This window comes from Leiobunum rupestre, chromosome 5 (genome assembly GCF_980474605.1).
Source record: "Leiobunum rupestre chromosome 5, qqLeiRupe1.1.hap1, whole genome shotgun sequence".
NCBI lineage: Eukaryota > Metazoa > Arthropoda > Arachnida > Opiliones > Sclerosomatidae > Leiobunum > Leiobunum rupestre.
In genome coordinates, this window is record NC_143388.1 from 32,407,083 (window position 1) to 32,433,032 (window position 25,950).

The following is a 25,950-nucleotide window of genomic DNA, read 5'->3' on the forward strand; positions in this document are numbered from 1 at the left end:
AATCTCCGGAGATGGTTGGGGGGGGAAATCTCCGGAGATGGTTGGGGGGGAATCTCCGGAGATGGTTGGGGGGGAATCTCCGGAGATGGTTGGGGGGAAAAATCTCCGGAGATGGTCGGGGGAAAATCTCCGGAGATGGTCGGGGGGAAATCTCCGGAGATGGTCGGGGGGAAATCTCCGGAGATGGTCGGGGGAAAAATCTCCGGAGATGGTCGGGGGAAAAATCTCCGGAGATGGTCAGGGGGGAAAATCTCCGGAGATGGTCGGGGGAAAAATCTCCGGAGATGGTCGGGGGGAAAAATCTCCGGAGATGGTCGGGGGGGAAAAATCTCCGGAGATGGTCGGGGGGGGGGAAATCTCCGGAGATGGTCGGGGGGGGAAATCTCCGGAGATGGTCGGGGGGGAAAAATCTCCGGAGATGGTCGGGGGGAAAAATCTCCGGAGATGGTCGGGGGGAAAAATCTCCGGAGATGGTCGGGGGGGGGGAAATCTCCGGAGATGGTCGGGGGGAAAAATCTCCGGAGATGGTCGGGGGGAAAAATCTCCGGAGATGGTCGGGAGGGAAAAATCTCCGGAGATGGTCGGGAGGGAAAAATCTCCGGAGATGGTCGGGAGGGAAAAATCTCCGGAGATGGTCGGGAGGGAAAAATCTCCGGAGATGGTCGGGAGGGAAAAATCTCCGGAGATGGTCGGGGGGGGAAATCTCCGGAGATGGTCGGGGGGGGAAATCTCCGGAGATGGTTGGGGGGGAATCTCCGGAGATGGTTGGGGGGGAATCGCCGGAGATGGTCGGGGAAGAATCTCCGGAGATGGTCGGGGAAGAATCTCCGGAGATGGTCGGGGGGGAATCTCCGGAGATGGTCGGGGGGGAATCTCCGGAGATGGTCGGGGGGGAATCTCCGGAGATGTTCGGGGGGGGGGGAACCTCCGGAGTTGGTCGGGGGAAAAACCTCCGGAGAAGGTCGGGTAATTTGAATGATAAAAAACTGTGGCAACCCTGTATAATTGAAAATTTGAAATGACTAGCATTCGCGACGCTTTTAAAGTACCTGTCTAGCCTAATTTTTCCCAATATAATAAAAGACGAAATATTTTCGCGTTGATGGACAGACGGCATTAGCAGTTGGGGGAAATCCATGGGCCACCCAGGTCGGAAGCTCCTCGCGCGCTCGTAACGGGGCGGGCGTAAAAGAAAGACCTTCAAATCAGTCTCACTGTACGTCGTATTATTAGCGTTTTGCGTATGCTCGGAGGATGCGAGAGAGAGAGTCTTTTACTCTCCCGAGAGAACTCCGTTGAGTCGGCCAACGAAGAGGCAACGTTCACAGGTCCTCGCGAGCCCGCCAAAACCCGCGGCGTTGCCGGCCACGTAGTTCCTGATATCCTCACACGTGGTGTACCGCGCACGTGTTCCCCGGTACCATTTAAGCGCGGGTGTACCGCGTACCAGTAACCGGTATATTTCGATTCTGAGCCCACGATGTACGCCGGTGCCACGGTTTGAATCATCGCCGATATGTACAAGAAGGAACGACCCAAGTTGTCGGTAACGGCGCTGTTGTACGGCAGTCCGTGGATGCACAATTTGCCAAATTGCGGAAATTTAAGCCCGCCAACTACACCGACGACGCCTTTAGGCTTAAATACAGGTAATTTCGACGGTTTTAATGCGTGTCACTTGTTCGTGTTTAGTCGTTTGCTGTTTTATATTTACCGATACATATATTTGAACCGATAAGAATTTTTAAATTAAGGATTGTCAGATAGTTGTTACTTTTCTGAGTACTCCCAATTTTAAGTTCTACCGATATTTCGATTTTACCGATATTTAACCGATACCGGTATCTGAACCGATATTTATATTTTACCGATATTTAACCGATACCTGTATTTGAACCGATATTTCGATTTTACCGATATTTAACCGATATCTGTATTTGAACCGATATTTCGATTTTACCGATATTTAACCGATACCTGTATTTGAACCGATATTTCGATTTTACCGATATTTAACCGATATCTGTATTTGAACCGATATTTCGATTTTACCGATATTTAACCGATATTTCGATTTAACCGATACCTGTATTCGATCCGATATTTCGATTTTACCGATATTTAACCGATATCTGTATTTGAACTGATATTTCGATTTTACTGATATTTAAAAGATACCTGTATTTGAACCGATATTTCGATTTTACTGATATTTTACCGATATTTAACCGATACATGTATTTGAAACAATTTTACCGATATTTAACCGATACGTGTATTTCAACCGATCTTACGGTTTTACCGATATTTGAACTGATTTTTCAGATTTTTGAACCGATATTACAATTTCACCAATACCGATATTTGAACAGATTTTACCGATTTTTGAACCGATATTTACCCGATACCGATATTTCAATCGAACTACCGGTTACTGTTTCAGTTCCAGACATGGATATTCTTATTTCATTTGAAACATCGGTTTGCATATCGGTTATTTTCTTCCCAAACCGAATATCAGTAAAACTTAAACTTTACTGAAGTTAAGGTCATTACTAAAAATGTAATTTGTACATTAAATATCGCAATAACATTTGACATTTATTCTAATAGCCCCGTAATAAAATCATTTAACTAAAATTGATTAAATCAATGCCATTTTCCGATAACGGTATACTTTTCTCCCTACAAACCTATTTTTGCTATTTTGAAACGCCACGCAACTCCGCGGAGATAAAACTAGTCTGAGAATGTAAATATAAACAGAAAATTGGATAATAGAATCGGTTTCATTGTTTCTACACTTTTTATTTTCTGCTTTCTAAGCGTTTTCGCTGCTTTAACCCACTTAATTTCGCTAAAGGTACGATAATTTCTCTTTGGAAATGTACACCCGTGAACGGGCTGATTTGAAGGATAACACGTTTAATAATTATCCACGACTCTCTTGACATTGTCATACCAAAAATCATTGGTACATTTTAAAGCGCGATTTTTTGGCCAAAATGCTATTGAACATTAAGGATTTTAAGAGCAAAATGCCATTGAACATAAAGGATTTTCAAGCGAGATTTTTACGACAAAATGCCATTGAACATTAAGGATTATTAAGCGCGATTTTTAGTTCAAAATGCCATTGAATATTAAGGATTTTAAGAGCAAAATGCCATTGAACATAAAGGATTTTCAAGCGAGATTCTTAGGACAAAATGCTATTGAATATTAAGGATTTTAAGGACAAAATGCCATTGAACATAAAGAATTTTCAAGCGAGATTTTTACGACGAAATGCTATTGAATATTAAGGATTTTAAGGACAAAATGCCATTGAACATTAAGGATTTTAAGGACAAAATGCCATTGAACATTAAGGATTTTCAAGCGAGATTTTTACGACGAAATGCTATTGAACATTAAGGATTTCCAAGCGTTATTTTTCTGCCAAAATGTGATCAGTGTATCGGTTTCCGTGGTAGATCAGCTTTCGTGGCGTTTTCGCAGCATCCGTAGCAGGTGCTTCACGTGAATTTCATGGTGTTTTTAAATGTTACGCTTTAGTCATTTCAATCGCGCCGTAGCTGTGTCTTTCCATTCGTAATATTTATCTCCAGGGTTGAACTGAACAAATTTGACAACGTAGTATTCAAGAACCAGTACACATCGATATGTATTCGAATGGAATTTACTGTGGGCTATTCTTCCAAAATATAGGTAAATTAATGTCCTCAATAGTCTTTTATTTATATTTATTGATCTACTCAGCAAATCTCGTTCGATTGAACATTTTTTATACATGTGTATGTATGTTGTTATACAGCCTGTTATCAAGAAAGTTGATAACAATTTATAAATGTACCGTTTTCCTTTTTAAATGACGCTAAAAATCTAACTGAATTGTGTGATATTTCGATTTGGATATATAGCATTAAAATCTTTACCTTAATACAAAAGTATATATTTGTGATAAATATTTAATATAAATCTAGAAAATGCTGTTTATTCAGCTTTTAAATTATACACCCTGATAAATGTAGGAATGACATAAATTAATTTAATAATAGTGTTCTTATAATTCAAAATAAAAGTAATAAAAAATAAATTACGTAACTTTTTAGCCGTGGCTGCCATGTTGGTATACAATTTTTCACCTACATGTATAGCCAAAAGCATTTTTGACGTTCCATGACGTCATAGTGCCAAGTCTCTATTTTCTATATACCGTGTAACAATGATTTACCATAATTTTTCCTTAAACATTTTGCAGTTTAAACTTAACTTATCGATAAATAATATTTCTTAAACAATATATTAATAATAATAATAATCAGTTAGCCTAATACCAAAGGCACCATAGGCCTAAGTCATCGAGCGACTTTTAATGCCTTTAATTCAGATGGCCGGGTTACGACGCGTAGGAGGTTGGTGGCAAGCCCTGCATGCCACGCGAGCCAACAGCTCTCTACACTTATTTTTATCTTTAACCTCAACCAGTTTTTATGGTAAGGGGAAACCGAAGAACTCGGGGGAAAAACCCCTTAAAGACCTAAAAACCATTTAGGGTGAGCTCGAGCTAATTTGAATAAATAGGTAGAAATTTTAGGTATAATACAAAATATTTGTAAAAAATATATTTTCGCCGATAAATCTTAAAATTGCTACATTACATTATCTGAACGATGTATACAGATTTTTAGATTTCGTTAGAAAAACGACGCCATTTTATAAAATGGCGGATACAAATATAAATCATGGTGCAATAAGTTAGGTAATTTGTATCCGATTAACCTAAGATTTTCTACGTTACATTATCTACCCGAATGAATTCGTACTATAGATTTTTATAGAAATCCGAAACCATTTTGGAAAATGGCGGATATCAATAAAACTCATCGTGCGATAAGTTCCGTAAATATTCGTCGATTAATCAGACATTTTCTACGTTTCATTATCTGCCCGAGTTAATTAGACCTATGGGTTTTCCAATAATAATCCGACGGCATTTTGAAATATGGTGGATATAAATATACCTTATGATGCGATAACTGCCGAAATTATTTGTCGATTTACGTGAAATTTTCTACATTACATTATCTGATCGAATAAATAAGCCCCTTACACTGTGATAGAAATATGACGCCATTTTACAAAATGGCAGATATCAATATCTCATAATGCGATAACTGCCGAAATTATTTGTCCAATTACCTCGGGTCGTCTCCTTGTAAGTTAATTTAAAGGGGGACAGGCAGAAAAAACCTAGGCCTTTAAGCCAGTGGGGAGAGAACTAGCAAACTCAACGCGGAAGGAGTTGTTCCGAGTTTTCACCCAGTGCCTAAAGGCGGATGCACACATAGTCATGGCGCATGGGCGCGTGCGCGAAAATTCGCAGGCGAAATCGCTTGCGAACCGAACCGTATGTGTGTTTGGGCCTTTAAGGTGGGATCGAACCCGGCTCCTCTTGCTGGGAGGCGTATATGATATATATTTTTAATTTTCTGGTCAGAAAACGGTCTCCTTGTAAGATTTAACCTTAACGGCGCCATCGCCATTGTCATAGAAGCCGGTAATTTGTGAGATAAATACACGGATAGTCGACAGATCCGGTCGCCATCCGAATTTGAATATCCCCTTTCGTTTATCTGTGAAAGAGAGACTCGCTCATTCACGGTGTTGTATTACTTTTTCTTCGGAGATAATTTCGTCTGCGATGAAACGGTATGTCTGAGGATAAGCCTTGTTTTTCTAGTTTTAACCTTGAAAACCGTATGCCTTGAAACCCGAGGGAGGAAATTTGCGTAAGATACGATGCTATATTTCTCTTAACGGATATCTTAAATTTCATCCGCGTTTTAGCCAGGCCTAAATATTTCTTGTTTTTAAGTAATATTTTAAAGCTCCGTTATAACAGAAGTTACTTATCTTACGAAAGAAGTATCCACGAGGGCTCGGAGATTCACCAAAAATGTGTACGGGAATTCTTGCTTGATTTCATGATTTCTTGTTGGATTTCGGATTTCTTAACTTTAGTCCCGGATTTCGGGATTTCTCAACGGATTTTGCAATTTCTCTATTTACCGTCAGATTTCTGGATTTTTTGCCGCATTTCGAGATTGCCAGTCAGATTTCTGGATTTTTTGTCCCATTTCGAGATTTCCAGTCAGATTTCTGGATTTTTTGTCCCATTTCGAGATTGTCAGTCAGATTTCTGGATTTTTTGTCCCATTTCGAGATTTCCAGTCAGATTTCTGGATTTTTTGTCCCATTTCGAGATTTCCAGTCAGATTTCTGGATTTTTTGTCCCATTTCGAGATTTGCAGTCAGATTTCTGGATTTTTTGTCCCATTTCGAGATTGCCAGTCAGATTTTTGCAGTTCATAATAAAAATACAAAATGCATTTTAAAAATGTTTTTTAAAAATGCTAAATGTTTTTAAAAATGCAGTTTAATTTAATTATTTTTATTATTAATATTCAATTAATAATGAATTATTATTGTTAATTAGTAATGAATTATTATTGTTAATTAGTAATGAATTATTAATAATAATTACGTAGAGATTTGAAAACCATCCTCGCAGCCAGCGTGGGAAATACAGCGATGGCACTGTACGAATGTTCGTCTGCTTCTGCTTCTGAGTAACTGAGTATCGCCATCTATGATTACTTGCGAGTAAATAGCAGACGAACTTTCTCTACAAGAGCGGCGATGATGGTAGCAGAGTAAAAACATTTTGAAAATGTTTTTCCACATATCAAACCCACAAAATGCAAAATAGTTTCCTAGAAGCTCAAAATGTAAAATGCCAAATAGTTTCCTAGAAGCTCAAAATGTAAAATGCCAAATAGTTTCTTAGAAGCACAAAATGTAAAATGAAAAATAGTTTCCTAGAAGCTCAAAATGTAAAATGCAAAATAGTTTCCTAGAAGCTCAAAATGTAAAAATGCAAAATAGTTTCCTAGAAGCTCAAAATGTAAAAATGCAAAATAATATTTTGCATTTTCAAAATGCATTTTGAACAACGCTACCGAATATTGGGTTTTAAATCGGCCAACTTCCAATTGGTTTTCTAGTTTTGACAGTTTTAGGAGAGTAAACATACCTATCCAATTTCTTAAGGACTATTAATTTTTTTCGGCGCGTTTGAAATTTATTCCTTTGAAAATCACGCCCGCAATATTTTCGAAGAAAAAATATTCGCCGCGTTAAAAATCCTAGTTTGAGCTCCGTTTGCACCTCGCTTTCTCATCTCAAGGTCGGTTTTTCCAATGTTTTATTGAATGGTTTATTTTGGGCTAGACTATGTCTGTCGAAACGTCTCGTATTTTTTACTGTTTATTTTGCACAAAATTTAGGACGAAAAATATAACTTCAATAAACAAAAGAAATTTTCACCGGGCCAGGGTTTTCTGATTCAAATCAATTTGATTTAAATCAAGTGATATAAAATAATCATTGATTTAAATCACCTATTTAGGAAAATGTCTGTCTAGAAATGTCAATTCAGAGCAAACTAAAATTAAATTTAGTTTTAAAATGTAATTAAAATGTTATTAAAATCAATTTAAATTTTAGTTTACATAACTCAAATTATTATTCATTTTGTCAAAAAAAAGGCATAAAATGTTAAATAAATCATTAAAATAAAAAAATTATTAAAATCAATAAAAATTTAAATCAAATTAATCAAAAAACTCTGTACCGGGCTTATTTGATTTGGAACGTGTGGGGGATTGGGAACCACTTAAAATATTGTCTCAACATTCTCCCTACTTTGAAATAAAAATGTCTGTTTTAGCTATATAATTCCTGAAAAATGGATTTAAAACTTTCTACGCTAATTATAAGTTGAAAATGATAAAAGCTTTAAATTCATGTAATACCCTCCTTAGAAGCATCTTAACCTTGAGGTAAGAGAGCATTGGGGTTAAGAACAACTCGCAGGAGCCGACAAAAGCGAAAGAAATTGACTAAACCCCCTCGTTAGTTGAAATTGTAACCGTGGTCCGTTCTTAGCCCCATGATTAAGCCCTTGTTAGTTGTTACGGTTCAATCCTAATATCATTTGACAGCACTCTGAAAGGCAGCGAACGGGTATAATCTGTAACCTTCTCAGTTCTTATATGAAAGGTCTTTTCTTTCAAATCCGAGGAAAAAATCGTAGCAAAGGCTTAAGAAACCTTAATTTCGTCCTCATCCTTCAATGGCGTTTCCATGGTAACCGAAGCAGACGATCGTCCTAATAAGTATTCTTATCCAAATCTTTTTTTTTGAGCCGTACTTAGGGTGATTTGCATTTTTTGTCACTTTTGGGGTGATTAACCCTCGACCTTTCATTGCACCATTGAGATGCGTTGCTTAATATACTTTAGTCGTTAAGAGATCATATTTTAAGTTATTAATATTATTATCATTATTCATTTACTTGGTAATTTGGATAAAATAGACCAATGGTTTTGTTTTTTTCTTAAAGGTCTATTTGGGGACTGTTAACAATGGCGAAATAAAATATATTTTATTATTTATGTTTAGTTTTCTAGGTAAAGCAATAGATAAATTCGTTTAATTTAATAATTTGAAGGTTTATTTTAATTTAATAGTATTAAAATTATATTAATATAAATAAAAAGGAATGTAATAATAATTTAATTTAATGTAAAAATATTAAATTAACTAATATCAACAATATTTAAATATTTTAAAAAATTATTATAAAGTACTAATTTGCAGCTGCAATTAGTAGTAAACAAATTTATTTATTGCTTTACCTAGAAAACTAAACATAAATTTAAAAATTTATTTTATCATTTAATTTAATAGTATTAAAATTATATTAATATAAATAGTATTAAATTAATTTAATGTTATGTAATGTAAAACTAGTAAATTAACTAATATAATCAATATTTAAAGGGAATATAACCAGGTATTTAGTGTGGAACACCAACGTTTGCAGCTCTGACCGCTCTTGCCTTTAGCTTTAAAAATGTTTGGCGCCACTGTACAGGGTAATTGGAAAAATTGAAGAGGTCTTCCATAAAGATTGCTTTGCAGGTTATATTTATATTCCCTTTAAATATTTTAAAAAATTATTAAAAAATAAATTATAAAAGTACTAATTTGCAACTGCAAGTTACAATATTTGATAATAAAATTATTAACTATTTTACCCCTTTTACAGCGTTACGTAATTTGTGAATGGGCCCTTTTCGTAATTTTGTGACCAGTGGAGTGAGCTCTTCCAAAAAATAAAAATATTTTTAAAAACGTTTATTTTAACGAAAATAAGGAAGAAATCTGACTTTTAAAAATGGTTTAATAATTGCTACCTTTTATAGAGAGTATGAAAAATGAATTCGGCTTTTATAAAGCAATGATTCTTACAGACAACTGTAAACATTTCGCAGTTTTTTGCTTGAAACGAAATTTCAAGATTGTACCCTCTATCATTTGACATTTTCTTGAGTGAAAATAAAGAAATTAGGCGAATTAAGGTAAAAAGAAAAACTTTAACCTCTTGTGAGCACCTTTAAAAAATCATTGCATTTGTAATTCTTCATTTTGACGATAAAAGGTAGCACAAGCGTTTTTGGAAAGGCGAAATTTTGTTTTCTATGGATTTTTGGAACACCCTACAGCGGAGGTTTTTCTATAGTGGGGAGTTTTTGACCGATCGTGGTTTTTGTAAAATGGGGAACATCTTGTGACTGATCGTTGATTTTTGTAAAATGGAAACTATCTTGTGACCAATCACGGTTTTTGTAAAATGGAAACTATTTTGTACCCGATCGTGGTTTTGGTAAAATGGGGACCAAGTTGTGACTGATCGTTGGTTTTTGTAAAATGGAAACTATCTTGTGACCGATCGTAGTTTTGGTAAAATGGGGGCCAAGTTGTGACTGATCGTTGGTTTTTGTAAAATGGAAACTATCTTGTGACCGATCGTAGTTTTGGTAAAATGGGGACCAAGTTGTGACTGATCGTTGGTTTTTGTAAAATGGAAACTATCTTGTGACCGATCGTAGTTTTGGTAAAATGGGGACCAAGTTGTGACTGATCGTTGGTTTTTGTAAAATGGAAACTATTTTGTACCCGATCGTGGTTTTGGTTAAATGGGGACCAAGTTGTGACTGATCGTTGGTTTTTCTAAAATGGAAACTATCTAGTGACCAATCACGGTTTTTGTAAAATGCGAACTACATTGTGTCCTAAAGATGACTTTGTAAAATATATGCTATTATAAAACACCTTTTTTTGTAAAGTAGGGGCCAGGCTGGTTCCAATCGAGGATTTTGTAAAAATAAAAAATACCCACGCTACAATTCCCGCAAGACAAACACGCCAATGAATGAGTTTAATGGGGAAAAAAATGTTTTTATCTCGAGTTTAATCGTCTTGAATAGCGTTTTAAATGCTCCGGCAGCGTCATGTTTCCAGCCGAGTGCCTTGTTAAATTGACTGCCTCTTAAAATGTTTGAGATATTATTTTAGTGTCTTTTCATTGTTGTTCCATAATCCCACATTCTAGAAGCCAGTTGCGGAATGCGCTTATAGTGTTCAAATCAAAGTGGGCATTTGCCTCGCATGGATGTCTATTGTCATTTGTATTACCGTAAGTAACATAACATGATAACAACAATAAGTATGACAATTAAAGAGATTTACAACCGAATTGATTTTCATAGTTATTGCGTAATCAGGATGTTTTCGCGGCACAGAGCCCTCTAGTGTCTAAAATACGCGAGACTTCCGCCAAACCGAAATATCTGGTTCCCGATAGATAGGCGGAATATTAGGCTGAAATTATAAAAATGTAAGTAGTTTTTCTCGGCGCCACGAGCTAATTTTTTTTATCACGCGTGATTCGCAAGCGGGCTTCGAAACAAAGCCAAAGCCCCTCGCGTCTCCAGATATAGGCTTAATTTTTTATCAAAAAGTAGTCATCCAAAACGGTAAGTCGCGAGTCCAAGTCGCAGCTTGAAAAGAGTATCAGTGCCGAAAAAAGGTTCGGTTAGAAAATTAGCATTAAAGCAATAGGAAGTGTCATACTTATTGTTATTATGTTACTTATGGTATTACCCAAGAATGCATTTCTTTTTTGGGAGAATGCCTATGTTAAGACGATCCAAGGGCATTACTGGTCTAATTTCCCACTTGCACGACTCGTGAGAGAGGGGATAAAGGAAACACGTCACAGGTGTGCACTGCAATCGCTTAGGAAGACGTTAGTTTTACCATGGCTAACTTTGATTAAGCGCTGCTCGCTACATAGCGGCCGACCCGTTTGAGTACGTTTCTATGCAAATGAGCGAGAATAAAACTCCCGCTAGGAGCGCTGCCTCCATACAGAAATTTTCTTCTTCTTTATATAAATTATAAAATAAAGGCGGGGAATTCGGACTTATATTAATAATTTAATTATTTAATATATTTTAGTGTTTTGAAAAAAAAAACTTTTAACGATATAATTTAAATTTCGTGAGAAAAACGCGACTTATTTGTAGTTTTAAAAAAGGAAACATATAATTAAAATCAATATATTAATGCTTGAAACTAATAATAAAAATAATAAGCTAGGCTAATACCCAAGGCACCACCTTAGGCCTAAGTCATCAAGCGACTTTTGAAGCCTTTAATTCAGGTGGCCGGGTTACAATGCGTAGGAGGGTGGTGGCAAGCCCTGCATGCCACGCGATCGAGCCAACAGCTCCCTCACTAACTATTACCGTTAACCTCAACTAGTTTTTATGGAAGGGGAAACCGAAGAGCTCGGGGGAAAACCCCTTAAACCAGAGGGGAGAGAACTTGCAAACGCAACGCGGAAGGAGTTGTTCCGAGTTTTCCACCCATTGCCACAAGCTGGGATCGAACCCGGCTCCTCTTGCTGCGAGGCGAAAGTGCTAACCACTCCGCCACCCCACTATTAAACTAACATTGAAAAATAAACTTACCTTAATTTTTTTAAATGTTTAGATTAAAACTATTTAGGTAACAAGATTTTTTGAATTTCACCGCCGTTTTTATATTGAAGTCAATGGAGGAAATCATGTGTGGGTGCAGCGCCGTTTTCCCCCAGCGGGAAAATTCTTGTTTACGAAAAAAACAGCGACTGGATCGGCCGCTGTGTAGCGCGTAGGGCGTTATCAAAGTTGGCCATGGTTTTACAGAACCAATGAGATACCAGTCTGATTTGATTGACTTTAGGGGGACTCGAGCGTGAACGGGATTGGCCGCGACATTAGAAATTGGCTCAACCTACAATTGTTAGTCATTCTCCCTAAATAGAATTTATTCCATTCTTGCTAAATTACCTGCAGCTGGAAGGAAAGTTAAACTTTTCCTCAATTATCTCGGAATTCCGATTTTTTATATAAATATTATCCTTCAGTCCATTGTTGATATAAATTATTCTACTTACCAATGTATTCACGTAATGTTTGTAAAATACCGATAATTTATGTAATTTAAGACCAGAATATCAGCATAACGCAATGCACGTGCTATGACTTAAATTCTGGAATACCTTGGTTACCAAATTTTAATGTTAATTACAATTTTCTACAGTTCTATTGTTAATTAAATAATTTATTAATTAATTATGTCTTCAATTAATTTATAATTTTTTTGAAATATCTAAATTTAATTGATATATTTTTTGAAATATATAAATTATTTTTTTTTTGAAATATATAAATTATTTTTTTTTTAAATATATAAATTTAATTTATTAATTTTAAAGTATCTTTCATGAAATATCTAAATTTAATTTGAAAGTATCTTTCATGTAATATCTAAATTTAATTTATTAATTTAAAAGTATCTTTCTTGAAATATCTAAATTTAATTTATTAATTTAAAAGTATCTTTCATGAAATATCTAAATTTAATTTATTAATTTTAAAGTATCTTTCATGAAATATCTAAATTTAATTTATTAATTTAAAAGTATCTTTCGTGAAATATCTAAATTTAATTTATTAATTTTAAAGGATCTTTCAAGGTTAATTTATTAATTAAAAAATATTTGGTTAATTTACGTATATTTGCTTAATTTACAAATTTAAACGTATCTTTGGTTAATTTATAAATTTAAAAGTACTTTTGGTTAATTTATAAATTTAAAAGTACTTTTGTTTAATTTAAAAAATTCATAGTATCTTTGGTTAATTTACATCCCAAAAAATATCTTTAATTACTAATGTTAATATTTCAAATTTTTTTTTAGTTTACAAATTTATCTACCTCTTTTATTAATTTATTTAGTTTTCAAATATATCCTTAATAAATTTGTATTCATTCTTTTAATTTAGTAAATAATCATTTGTAAAATTAAAACATCCGCAACACTTAACAATATTTGATTATTTTTAATTAATTTTTCGTATATTTCTTGACGTAATTAAAAGTTAATTGAAATTGTATGACGTATACGAAATGACAATCGTCCTCGAATTAAAACAAATCGAAAAAAATGCGAATAACACAGTGACAAAATTCTTTTATCTTTTCTTCGTGTAGAGCGAGCGAATAAAACCGTAGGCGTACGACTCGTCATTATACACCGACTGGATTATGTCCTTCGAAAAAATACCTATTGAAATAAGTTCTGTGTATATTTTAATATACCTGTGTACATCCTCTAGGTTGACTGCACCGCGACTATCTCGTTTAAGTAAAGGTATTCTGCCAAACTTTGCCAGTTCCAGTCTCTGTACCTTTACTTGACCAGAGACGAAATAGAGTCGGGCGCTCACAAACCCGCTGACCTTGGGGCACGGTGCCAAAATATTTCTATCTCATTCTTCTTAACTGAAACCTCGTATTGTTTTTAGCGAAGGTTTTCCAAAGAGTTTTCGTGTCTTCGGGTCCTACAACCATTTATCCAGACTAGTCTCTTTTGGTTTGACGAACTCTTGCGAAATCAACGCGTAGCTGTAATATTTTTTGTTTCTTTTATGTTTTCACGGTTAATATTTCCTACGCAGGTTTTTCTCTCCGCTAAACCCACCTGTTAGAAAGGATACATACGGCTTTTCACTTTATTACATAATCCGGTATCTGGCATTTAAATGTTTTAAATGTCTCGTTAATATTTGCGCTTAGCAACGTTTAAATGTTATTTATAAAATAAGGTTTTTTTCTCGAAATTTAACTTTGAATTATAAATTTATAATAGGTTTACTGACCTACTGACTAAGGGGCATTAGGGAAGTAAAAAAGTTGGTAAAATCGGCAAATTGAAAAATAGGCTTATAAATTCAGTTTAATCGGCTAATTTAAAAATAGGCTTATAAATTCAGTTCAATCCGGTAATTTAAAAATAGGCTTATAAATTCAGTTCAATCCGGTAATTTAAAAATAGGCTTATAAATTCAGTTTAATCGGGTAATTTAAAAATAGGCTTATAAATTCAGTTTAATCGGGTAATTTAAAAATAGGATTATAAATTCAGTTTAATCGGGTAATTTAAAAATAGGCTTATAAGTTCAGTTCAATCGGGTAATTTAAAAATAGGCTTATAAATTCAGTTTAATCGGGTAATTTAAAAATAGGCTTATAAATTCAGTTAAATCGGGTAATTTAAAAATAGGCTTATAAATTCAGTTAAATCGGGTAATTTAAAAATAGGCTTATAAATTCAGTTAAATCGGGTAATTTAAAAATAGGCTTATAAATTCAGTTAAATCGGGTAATTTAAAAATAGGCTTATAAATTCAGTTCAATCGGGTAATTTAAAAATAGGCTTATAAATTCAGTTCAATCGGGTAATTTAAATTTTTTAAAAATAAGCCTAAAAAGTCAGGGATAGATCAGGGAATTTAAAAATAGGCCTAATAGTCAGGGAGTCGGGGATTTTTAAAATAGGTACAAAAAGTCGATTAAACCGGGAAATTTATAAAATTGGCCTAAAAACTCAAATAATTTAAAAATAGGCCTATAAAGTCTATGAATCGGGGAATTTAAAAATAGGTATATAAAGTCTGGGAAATCAGGGAATTAAAAAAAAAACCTATAAAGTCGGGGAAATTTAATAAATAATAAGTAAAAATGGATATAATATGTAAACTGAAATTTATCATAAATTTTTTTATGGATGTGATGTATAAAGTTATGTTCCGATCTGAAAAGTTAACTTTTTACTAAAGTATCACCAAATTAATTAATTTCTTGTATAAGTAAAATATATGGTTACAAATGTCTCGTTTTGGCCTTAACAAACGTCAGAGAAAATCTCTAAAATGATCAGGGAATTTGGATATGAAAATACTGCTGCAACCCTTCTAGCTATCAAAACGTTTTTCGTAACTCGTTTTTACACACAATCCCCAAAGGATTTGTGTGTACTGGGCTCACGTATAGTGTAGCCGATGCCGATGCCGCCGCTGACCTATTCCACATAACTTTTTAACAAATAGGTCTAGAAGAGTCAGTGATATGTCAATCGAAAGCATACGGCATACCCTCGGTATCCCGTTATAAACTTTTGAAATCGAAGCCCAAGAAGTTAATCATTTTTACATATTAGTGGTTTTGGCGATATTTGACTTCAAATCTACATACTTTTTTTAAATTAAGAGCTACTTGGTTGGATATTATATTTTTAGTTAGTACTGATCATTTCAGAAGCACGTTTTCGGTTGCATTATGAAATTTTAATTTGAAGTGAGATTTCTGGCCTATTTGCGGGACCCTACAACCCGTGTACGCACTATTGTCATATTTGCATTCGTGACAATTGATGCAGGAGATATAAATTAAAAATTAATTTAAATTAAATAGTTCGCGTTTCGCTACTTCATTTCCAAAACCAGGTAACTCACAAAATTCTTTTTCGATGAAATTCCTCTTGGGTTTATTCAGGGTTCGTACACGACCTGGAAAAATGTGGAAATTCAGGGAATTTGAAAATATTACAAAAGGTCAGGGAAAAGTCAGGGAATTTGAAAATGATTCCAAAATGTCAGGGAAAAATCAAGGAATTGGAAAATGATTCCAAAATGTCAGGGAAAAATCAAGGAATTGGAAAATGATTCCAAAATGTCAGGGAAAAATCAAGGAATTGGAAAATGATTCCAAAATGTCAGGGAAAAATCAAGGAATTTGAAAATGATTCCAAAATGTCAGGGAAAAATCAAGGAATTTGAAAATGATTCCAAAATGTCAGGGAAAAATCAAGGAATTTGAAAATGATTCCAAAATGTCAGGGAAAAATCAAGGAATTGGAAAATGATTCCAAAATGTCAGGGGAAAATCAAGGAATTGGTAAATGATTCCAAAATGTCAGGGAAAAATCAAGGAATTGGAAAATGATTCCAAAATGTCAGGGAAAAATCAAGGAATTGGAAAATGATTCCAAAATGTCAGGGAAAAATCAAGGAATTGGAAAATGATTCCAAAATGTCAGGGAAAAATCAAGGAATTGGAAAATGATTCCAAAATGTCAGGGAAAAATCAAGGAATTGGAAAATGATTCCAAAATGTCAGGGAAAAATCAAGGAATTTGAAAATGATTCCAAAATGTCAGGGAAAAATCAAGGAATTGGAAAATGATTCCAAAATGTCAGGGAAAAATCAAGGAATTTGAAAATGATTCCAAAATGTCAGGGAAAAATCAAGGAATTTGAAAATGGTCCCAAAAAGTAATGGAATTTTAAAATGACCCCAAAATATCAGGCAAATTTACCACAAACCATTCTTTTATTCTACAAAAATGGTCAGGGAAAATTTGGCAATTTTATTCCGGAAATTTTGTACGAACCCTGTTATTAAGTTAATGTAAGATGATTGTAAATTCGTTCAAATTTAAATTTAATATTTAAAATATAGTTAATACATCGGGAGGATTGTGTGTACTTAAATGTCCGTGACATCTTGTTTTTGGTTTGATCCGTTTTGACCTTTAAGCGTATTTCTTTTGACAAAATATGTAAATCCGCTAAGTTCGATTTGGAAATATCTGCAAAATTTTTAAATCAGTTTTTTTGTAAGTTGTACGCTTACTTAACCTTTAACCTTATATTTTAGGATTAAATTTTTATAAAGATTCCAAACCCACTGATATTAAATGATGTCATAAGTATATAAAATTTAGTTTCTATCTCAAATTCCGTTAGTATTTACAAGAATGCATGCACTTTGAGATAATGACTATTTCGAGACGATTTTTTTGCGTTGTTTTGAATCTTAAAGTAATTTCAGAAATTAGAAACTTATTTTGAGATTTAGAGCAAGATTTTCATTTTTCTCTAGAGAGTAGCAGAATGTTTAGAAGTGTTGAAGGAAAAGCTATTTAATCCGTAGCAATGTGCAACGCGCAAGGTTACAGTTAACTAAGGCATATGTTGTCATTAGAAGCTGTTTTTCGTGCGCGGACTATAGACTCGTAAACGCGCTTCCCCAATCGACCGCCATTACCTTACAGTTTACGGGGAGGGTGATGATAAAACCGGTTTTGGGGGGATGAAATTTCTGCGGCAGAGCGCTTGCTCGTCGGTTGCCTGTAGGATCATGGCGGCGCCCAGTAAATGTTTCTAAAAAGAGTGTTACTTACACAGTAGAATTTAGTGACTAAACCGTGACTGAAAATCTACCAAAATAAAATCTGTTTTATTGCTTTTTTTGACTAGTTACACTAGTTTATACGGAATACCCGCGAAATCAAATGAGCAGACGTACTTCTTAGTGCACCCTCCCAGGGTGAGAAATAATGATTTTTTTAAAACTGTACCTGTGGCCAGTAGAGCCTAGATAGTTTAATTAAAAAACTGGCCACTGGCCACTTACCATTTTTAACCTTCAAAATCAGGCTTTCATAATTTAATGAACTAAAATCTTGAAGGGAAAAAACTTTGAATTAATTAAGTGGTCACTAGGGCCACTAACACCCCAAGCATTTGATTTTTAAACTGGCGATTGGCCTGTGATAGTGCCTTATTTCTCACACTGCACCCTCCTCTCGCGGAGCTTCTCAACTACCGCAGCGCCAAAATGAGCAAATTATTAAAGTAACTGGCGGGATTTTCAAAAATTTAAAAAAGAAAATTATAAGCGAACGGAGTTTTATTTTATTATTTGTAAAGAAAAGGGTTGTAAGACAGTTTTCTAACGTTCAATGCTAAGGAAATCTAGAAATTCCAAAAAAGTGATAAATAGTAACTAATTTTGGGAAAAGTGACTTTTTGTGACAGATTTAAAAAAAGTGATTTTAAGTGAGAAAAGTGACTCAGTATATCAGGCCTGTATATATCGTGATAAGCGTACGCGTTTTAATAATTCCAGCCGTCGAAAGCATTGACACTATTCAAGGTCGATTCGTGTACAAACATAATGACAATTGTTTTTGTAACTGTCACTTCAGTCGTTGACCTAAGCCATCGAGATCGTGGCACGTTTACTTACGCTTATTAATTATCGCGTCTTGAGCAATTTGCTCAATATGGCCTCAGGTGGCGTCAACAAGTTACGTTATTAATAAGCGTATGGCTTCTGTAGGTTAGAAAAACTTAGAATATCTGATAAGAATATTTTGGGAAATCCGAGTGGCCTAGAAAGGAATTCTAATAATGACGAAGGCTGCTCACTGTGATTTTCTTCGGGTGGTGTTGACCTTTTCAATAATAAAGGTTCAAGGCTGCTCATTGTGCGCTAAGTTAATACTCTGTCAGTTAAAGGACCATTTCGCGCGCGATCGAAGGTCGTTCGTTGTAGAGCTCGAGAGGCGGGAAGCAACGCGTTGGAAGGGTGGGAACCCCCCTACTTAAATGGCGGGTAGTAAATGGCAAACTCGATGGCTTTTGATCGAAGCTTTTGTTCTTATTTTGGAAAATGTGCGGAAAGAAAGAGGTTCGAGGTTATTTGACCTTTAGACTGACTTTAATTTCATTGTAATCATGTTTAAAAGGGGGTGGGGGGGGGGACAAGCTACACGCGACAATGCGTTTTGTCTAATTAGATCACGATAGAACCTTTTAGATGGACGCGAAAGTTCATAGCCGAGGCTTAAATGGATGGTCGCGCCAAGGCTAAATTTAATTACGGCTGAAAATCTTGTATTGTAAACGTATATTGCCTACCACTACTGCCGGAGACATCCGATTTAGGTAGTGACGCTCGGTTTACGCCCTTGGAATAGTTAATGCCCCGTATTATAAATTTAGGCGTTAGGAGGGGCTGAATTGAGTGGTAGTGGGATATTTAAAATGACCAGCGGTCTCTTCGCCGTGGTCATTTGCCTCTTGGTGTAACTGTATTTATGGGAGGAGGATGGTAGCGCTGACACGATATTTTCCGTACCGTGAGAATAGTTTAAATGATCGGTTGCTGGGAAATACGAATAAATGTGAATTATTTATAGACACTTGTACGTGCTTCTCTATAGAGTAGTGGCACTCCGTACCTTTAGCCGTGGTCGCCATGTTGGTGACTTTCGGTGACGTCACAGTGCCATTACTCTATAGTTAGACCATGGTTAGACATATAACAAGTACTTAGGCGAAACGTGTCTGCTGTGTTTCGAATGCTGTTCCTTTTATAGTTCGATTGGCCGAGCAAAGCGAGGATTACAATTAAAGTGTAAATAGCTAGTGCGAAGATAATATAAACCTCGTACCCTAGATTCGAAATAACTGCCTCGTGAGTAGTTAATAGCGGTTACCCACTGCGTAGTTACCATGGTAACCAACTAAAGATAAGACCTAGGCCAACTTTGATGACGCGTTCACAACAGCTCGTAATCAAAGTGGGCTGTAATAGGACTATGGGAGCTAGGAGTAACAAACACAGCACCCCACACAAGAAGAACGCAACCCGTCAAGAGTCGTACATTTTTGAATGGTCAGACGCTTTAGCGCCTGCTGCCGTCAGAAGAGGAAATTTCGGAAATTGTTTTCCCCCTTTCCATAAAACGTGCAGAGTAAAGATTCGTCCAATGAAATTTGTACACAACACTGCGTTAGCGTGTTTAAAGCCTAGCTGCGTTCTCCTTGTATTTGTTGCTCCTAGATGGCAGCGACCGTAGATATTTCGGAGGTCACGTGCCGGTAATGGGTAAACTCTTCGTTACAAAACCGTCAATCAGAAAGCTCTCAGAATACGAATCTAGGGTATGAAGGTATTTAATTCTCCTGAGGATGTGTGTGGCGGGAAATACGTCATCATTCAATGGCGTCGGAAAACGTCAGTTTTAGGGAACTTAGATTCTTTTAGGGTGAAGTTTTTTGTTTGTTTTTTGTTTAGAGCGTGAGGGGGTTTCGGGAGCAAAGCTTAAGATTGTTGTCTCAACAATCAACAATAGGTGGTTTCTTTTCGCCTGTTCTCGGACTAAAAGTGTACTCTTTTTACCATAAATTGTTTTATTCGCCTGTTCCGGGGGATGATAATTACTCCGGCCCATAAACTATTCGCTTGTTCCGGAGTATTAGGGCTACTCTTTTTACTCCTTCTGGAAAGGAGGTGTACACGAGTAAATCGAATTTGGTCGTCTGCTAGCCAGAATTTATCTGCTAAAAAGGCCACAGGCAGCCATTTTGGAAAAACTTTTTACTCCGACTCGAACCAACTTGCTCTAACTATCTGAGTAAAATGACGTCATAGCCTCTTCTTGCCCAACTCCGAAATCCCGGAACAAACGAAAAGAAGCCACCTATCGTCATTCTCCCTAAGAATAAATAAGTACATTCTTGGTTTAAGGGAATAGACTCACTTACAAGGAGAGTACCCGAGGTGTTTATTGCCGATTTTGTTCAAAGTCGGGCGTTATGTAGACCTAGATGAGATATGAAATTTCCCAAAAGGAGACGTTGCACTATCCGTTCGATTTTCCATGGCAACCGAAAATAAGATCTTTTCCTTACTTTACCCAAAAATTGTTACAATTTTACCCAAAAAATGTTCCAATGTGGTCCAAATTACCCATTTCGTGATTTTAAATTTTTCTAAAAAATTTTGTTTTAAGTGATCAAAAACATTTTCGGTTGCCATGGCAAATCGAATGGGTAGTGCAACGTCTCCTTTTTGGAAATTACATATCTCATCTAGGTCTACATTACGGCCGACTTTGAACAGAATCGGCAATAAACACCTCGGGTACTCTCCTTGTTAGTTTCTCTTGAATTTTAAAGTTGGTCGCTTCTTGTGATACCTCCGCACAGGGGCGGTCGCTGTTATGTATATTGTTTTTTCACTCTATGGGTTTTAGTTTTCATGGTCCTACAGGGGTAACTGGGGTAGCTTCTTTTTCGGGGTAACTCGGAGCGGTAGCTCTTATTGGGGGTGACTGGGAGGGATAATTTCGCTTTCGGGGTGACGGGCGGTAATGAAGTATTCGGGGTTACGAGGGTTAATTTGGTTTTCGGACTGACGGGGGGGGGGGGGCTATCAAGTATTCGGGGTAGCTGGGGGTAATGTCACTTTCGGGGTAGCAGTTGGTATTTTTTCGGGGTAACTGTGAGGGGGGTAGTTTCGTTATCGACGAGATTTTATCAAAAAGATTGAGTTCCAATTGGTTTTAAAATCTAAACCTAACCATTTCCTCTGTTACCTGTGCTTTTGAGTTGTAATTTTTCAAAAGAATTTTTTTTTGTTACGATCTAATATAATAATTGGTTTTGTCTTTGTAGGCTCACTTAGCACCACCACAACGAGTAATGGTGTGGCGATCAGCCCTGTTGGTAGCTCAAACAGCAGCTTGAGCCCTCCATCCTCAGTGACAAGTAGTCTTCCTCAGTCGAATTATTCTTCTTCAACTGGACTGCTCAGTTCTTCTTATATGACTTCACCCGTTAGTATCAAATGCTCTTTTTTATGTCCCTTTTATAGACGGTTATAAACACTGTTTAAGCTTTTATCTCAACTGGTCTTATCTCCACAGAATTCCTCTGGAAGGTATCCGCCGAATCATCCATTGAGTGGCTCCAAACACCTCTGTTCCATTTGCGGAGACAGAGCTTCAGGGAAACACTATGGTGTATACAGGTAAAGAAATAAAAATTGAAAATAATATAATTTGATCTTAGATAATTAAATTTATAAATGTATTAAAACCATTTAGTTGCGAAGGTTGTAAAGGATTCTTCAAAAGGACAGTGCGAAAAGATTTGACTTACGCTTGTCGGGAGGAAAGGAACTGCATTATAGACAAACGACAGAGGAATCGTTGTCAGTATTGCCGGTATCAAAAATGCCTCTCCATGGGGATGAAACGCGAAGGTATTGTTAGTAGTTAAGTGGTTTAGGTTCTGAAGAATCCGTGATTAAATTTTATTGACTACTTTTGTTACGTTATTAGCCGTACAAGAGGAACGTCAGAGAACGAAGGAAAAAATGGAAAATGAGGTGGAGAGCACTAGCAACTTGCACAATGATATGCCCATAGAGCGTATGTTGGAGGCGGAATTGAGAGTGGAACCCAAGAATGAAGATCTTGGAAATAATGTATTTTGTGAATTAATTATAATGTTAAAAATTCCTTTAATAATTTAGCATTTTCGTATCTTCTAGCGAGATCCGGCTCTGAACATATGCCAAGCTGCTGATCGTCAGTTGTTACAGCTTGTGGAATGGGCTAAACACATCCCACATTTCACAGAATTACCTCTTGAGGATCAAATGGTGCTCCTCAAAGCTGGTAAGATAATTTACTCTTAATTTTAACTTGTGACGGTGCTCATTCTTAAATGCTCTTTATAATTTCAGGATGGAATGAGCTTTTAATCGCATCTTTCTCTCATCGTTCGATTGGTGTCAAAGATGGAATAGTTCTGGCTACAGGTTTAGTTGTTCATCGAAATAGCGCTCACAGTGCCGGAGTTGGTACCATTTTCGATCGAGTTTTGACAGAACTGGTGGCCAAGATGAGAGAAATGAAAATGGACAAAACCGAATTAGGATGTTTGCGAGCCATTGTCCTCTTCAATCCTGGTAATAGTTTAAACAAGTCAAATATATGTATTAAAGAAAGCGTATTTACTATAAAACATTTTTAATATTATAGAAGCGAAAGGTTTAAAATCTGTCCAAGTTGTGGAGAATTTACGGGAAAAGGTTTACGCTGCTTTAGACGATTATTGTAAAATGAACTATCCGGAACACTCTGGGCGTTTCGCTAAACTATTATTGCGTTTGCCAGCCCTAAGAAGTATCGGGCTCAAGTGCCTAGAACATCTTTTCTTTTTCAAACTGATCGGCGACACGCCAATCGATAACTTTCTTATGAGCATGCTAGAAAACCCCAGTGATTCTTAATAAGAAAGCCTAGCAGTAACTTTCGAGCTGGTCAAAGTTTCAATCTAATTTTTTTATTTTTTAATAGTTCACTTGATCTTTTTTTTTTATCTATCATGTTTCAGGATTTTTGGGCTGTTTATTGAAAATAGACAATATTTTACATCAGTTTTGACTCCATTTGTTATAGCATTTTGAACACCAGTAGTAATTTATTTTTAATATACTCTTTGATTTTTAATTTTTTTCCCGTAAAAAATGAAAATTATCTAAAAAAAAATTTGTGATAATTAAAAAGTTTCCACACTGAATTTTTACAATTTGAGATAGTGGTAATTAAAGTATTTATCTATTTTCAACAATACAGCATCGACACAATTTCATCCCCCGTTCAGTTTTTTATTTATACGAAGTTACCATTTTTTTACATCGCATAATAAAAGTACAATGTCCGTAGGGAAATAATTCTAATATAAAAACTATTTTTGGGACTTTAAAATCTATATATATTCGATAATAAAATCGAAAATATTTTGAAAGTAAACGAATGTTTGGCGAAAGGAAACAAAAAAAAAAGTGTATAAATGAAAAGTTCACAATGAGTCTGAAAAGAAAATATATTCGAAATGTGATAGCTCCATAACGAAATTGTGCTATCGTATTATGAAATAAGGAAAATCGAGGAAAAAGTTATTTTAACGTTGTTATTAAGAGAAGATATAGGCCTTGTTAAAAATCTAATGTCAACCTAAAACTATATTGTTCAAGTTTTTCTTTACCAAATCTACTTTAATATTTGGTAATCTTAATGTTTAGACTACAGTCCAGATCATGTCGTTATTATTAATGGATTTCAGTGTTGTTTAGATTACTTCTAGAGTGTTTGTACCTGTTAATAATTCATTACCTCCCGAAATAAATGTAGGCCTAGCAATGATTGACAGTTCAGAGTGTCTTTGACATTATTTTTGAGATTAGATCATTTGAAATAAATCTGTACGAGAGTTTCGGATTGGTTGTCCGAGATTGCGACTGTTGCTAAAGAATTCAAGCTTATTTTCTCTACACTGAATTGTCCATCCAGGCTGCCTACGCTGTAATTATGTTGTATAATGAAATTTCGTAAAGCTTTAGCCCCCTTGTTAGTAAATAATATCTTATTTAAAGATTTAATACAAAGTAACGACTATGTTTGGGTGCTTTTGGACCAATCACGGCTGTAAATAGAAACTCTTTTATTTCTAATTATTTTTGGAAATAACGGAAACTTTTCACATGTAAACAGAACGTCTTGTTTTTGCCATGCGTTAATATGTCAAAAAAGCTACCTGGTTAAAAGGGAACGCTTGTTGCTGCTGTAAAGGTGAAAAATTTCCATTATTTTAACAAGCACTATATAAACAGTGACTTGCAGGTCCTGGCTCTTGGAAATATTACTTCTTGGCGATTTCCTGGGAGAATGATTTATTGAAGCCTCTATTAAGATTAAAAAATAATAATTTTTACAATAACAGTTATATAGCACAAACCTCAAGTGCGATCTCTAATTTAATGAAAAAAATCCTATTTTGGGTAGAATTTTCTTTGCTTCTGTCCAATAACGAACTTCTTTGGTTAAAACTTTTAGCTTGTCTTTAGCTGTTAGTAGCAACACTGCTATAAATTTCAGCTGCAACCAACAAACAAAAATTGACCGGAAACTGTCTCGGCAAGGCTAGAAGTATTAACCATTAATCTTTTTTGGACAGTGCTTATGTGTATTAATAACATTAAACATCATTGTGATAAAATAATTTAAAACTGGTGCTGCAAAACTAAAATTATTGAACATTAGAATAATTGTTTTAACGTTATTTGCCAAGTTATTTTATTTGATCCTATTAATGATACTTAAAATCTATCACACTGCCTCTTTTCATACCATCTGGCAAAGTATCTTACGCTTGTGTAATTAACACTGCCATTGTAATTGCGTAACTTTTTTCGGTGGAAATTCCTTTTAATAATAATAATACGATGCAGGCTTAATTTGTCTTTTTTAATATAAGAGTTATACCTTGTACAATCTTTTAATATAGTGTGAAACCCAAATTTTTATTATATCAAAGACCTTTTATGATCATATTCTAACCTTGTTAGGTTTATAAAAATATTAATCCGGGCATAGTTAACGCGTATTTTACATAATAAAACTAAAAATTATCAGTTGAAAGTGTTGAATTAAAATTTCATTAATCCCCGAAATTCAATGGATGTTTTAGAAGGTTGAATAACAACATTCCTGTTACACTATTGTTTGTATATGTAAATAATTTGAAGAAAGAGAATGGTTTTTAAATAGTTACAAGAAAAAAAAAAACAGTTTCTTTATATAAAATCCACAAGCGGTTCTGGTTTTTTAGATAAATCTAAATTGTATATGATACTTATGAATTATGTATATTATTCAAATATTACTTAAAATCTAAGGTTAATTTTAAAAATGGATTTATTACAAAAAAGTACAACAATGCCTGTAAAGAATAAAAATGGCATATTAAAGTTTTCTAGGTGATGTAACAATTGTACACAACAAATGGTGTTTATAATGGCAGCAGTTTTTGTTCTTTGGTTTTCAATATAATCCGGATATTATAAGTTTGTTAAAAAAAATACTCTGGTCTTGTTTTAAAGATCTTAAAGTTTTTGATTAAGTAGTTTTAAGGTGATATTCATTTCATGCTATTAAAATGT

At 35.1% G+C, this 25,950-nt stretch overlaps 1 protein-coding gene across 2 annotated transcripts; it reads left to right on the forward strand.

The window, feature by feature from the left end:
* Positions 1-1,295: 1,295 nt before the first annotated feature.
* LOC149944187 (retinoic acid receptor RXR-alpha-B-like) lies at positions 1,296-25,746 on the forward strand. 2 transcript variants are annotated; one of them, XM_090175909.1, is made up of 8 exons: positions 1,296-1,649; positions 21,615-21,775; positions 21,866-21,969; positions 22,046-22,215; positions 22,283-22,428; positions 22,495-22,621; positions 22,690-22,914; positions 22,988-25,746. In XM_090175909.1, exons 1-8 carry the CDS (start codon positions 1,517-1,519, stop codon positions 23,236-23,238), a joined length of 1,317 nt encoding a protein of 438 aa, XP_090032035.1. In that variant the 5' UTR covers positions 1,296-1,516; the 3' UTR covers positions 23,239-25,746. The 2 variants fall into 2 exon arrangements, with proteins under 2 accessions (XP_090032035.1, XP_090032036.1); XM_090175910.1 differs by having other exon boundaries at positions 1,300-1,649; positions 22,046-22,203.
* The last annotated feature ends 204 nt before the right edge of the window (positions 25,747-25,950 follow it).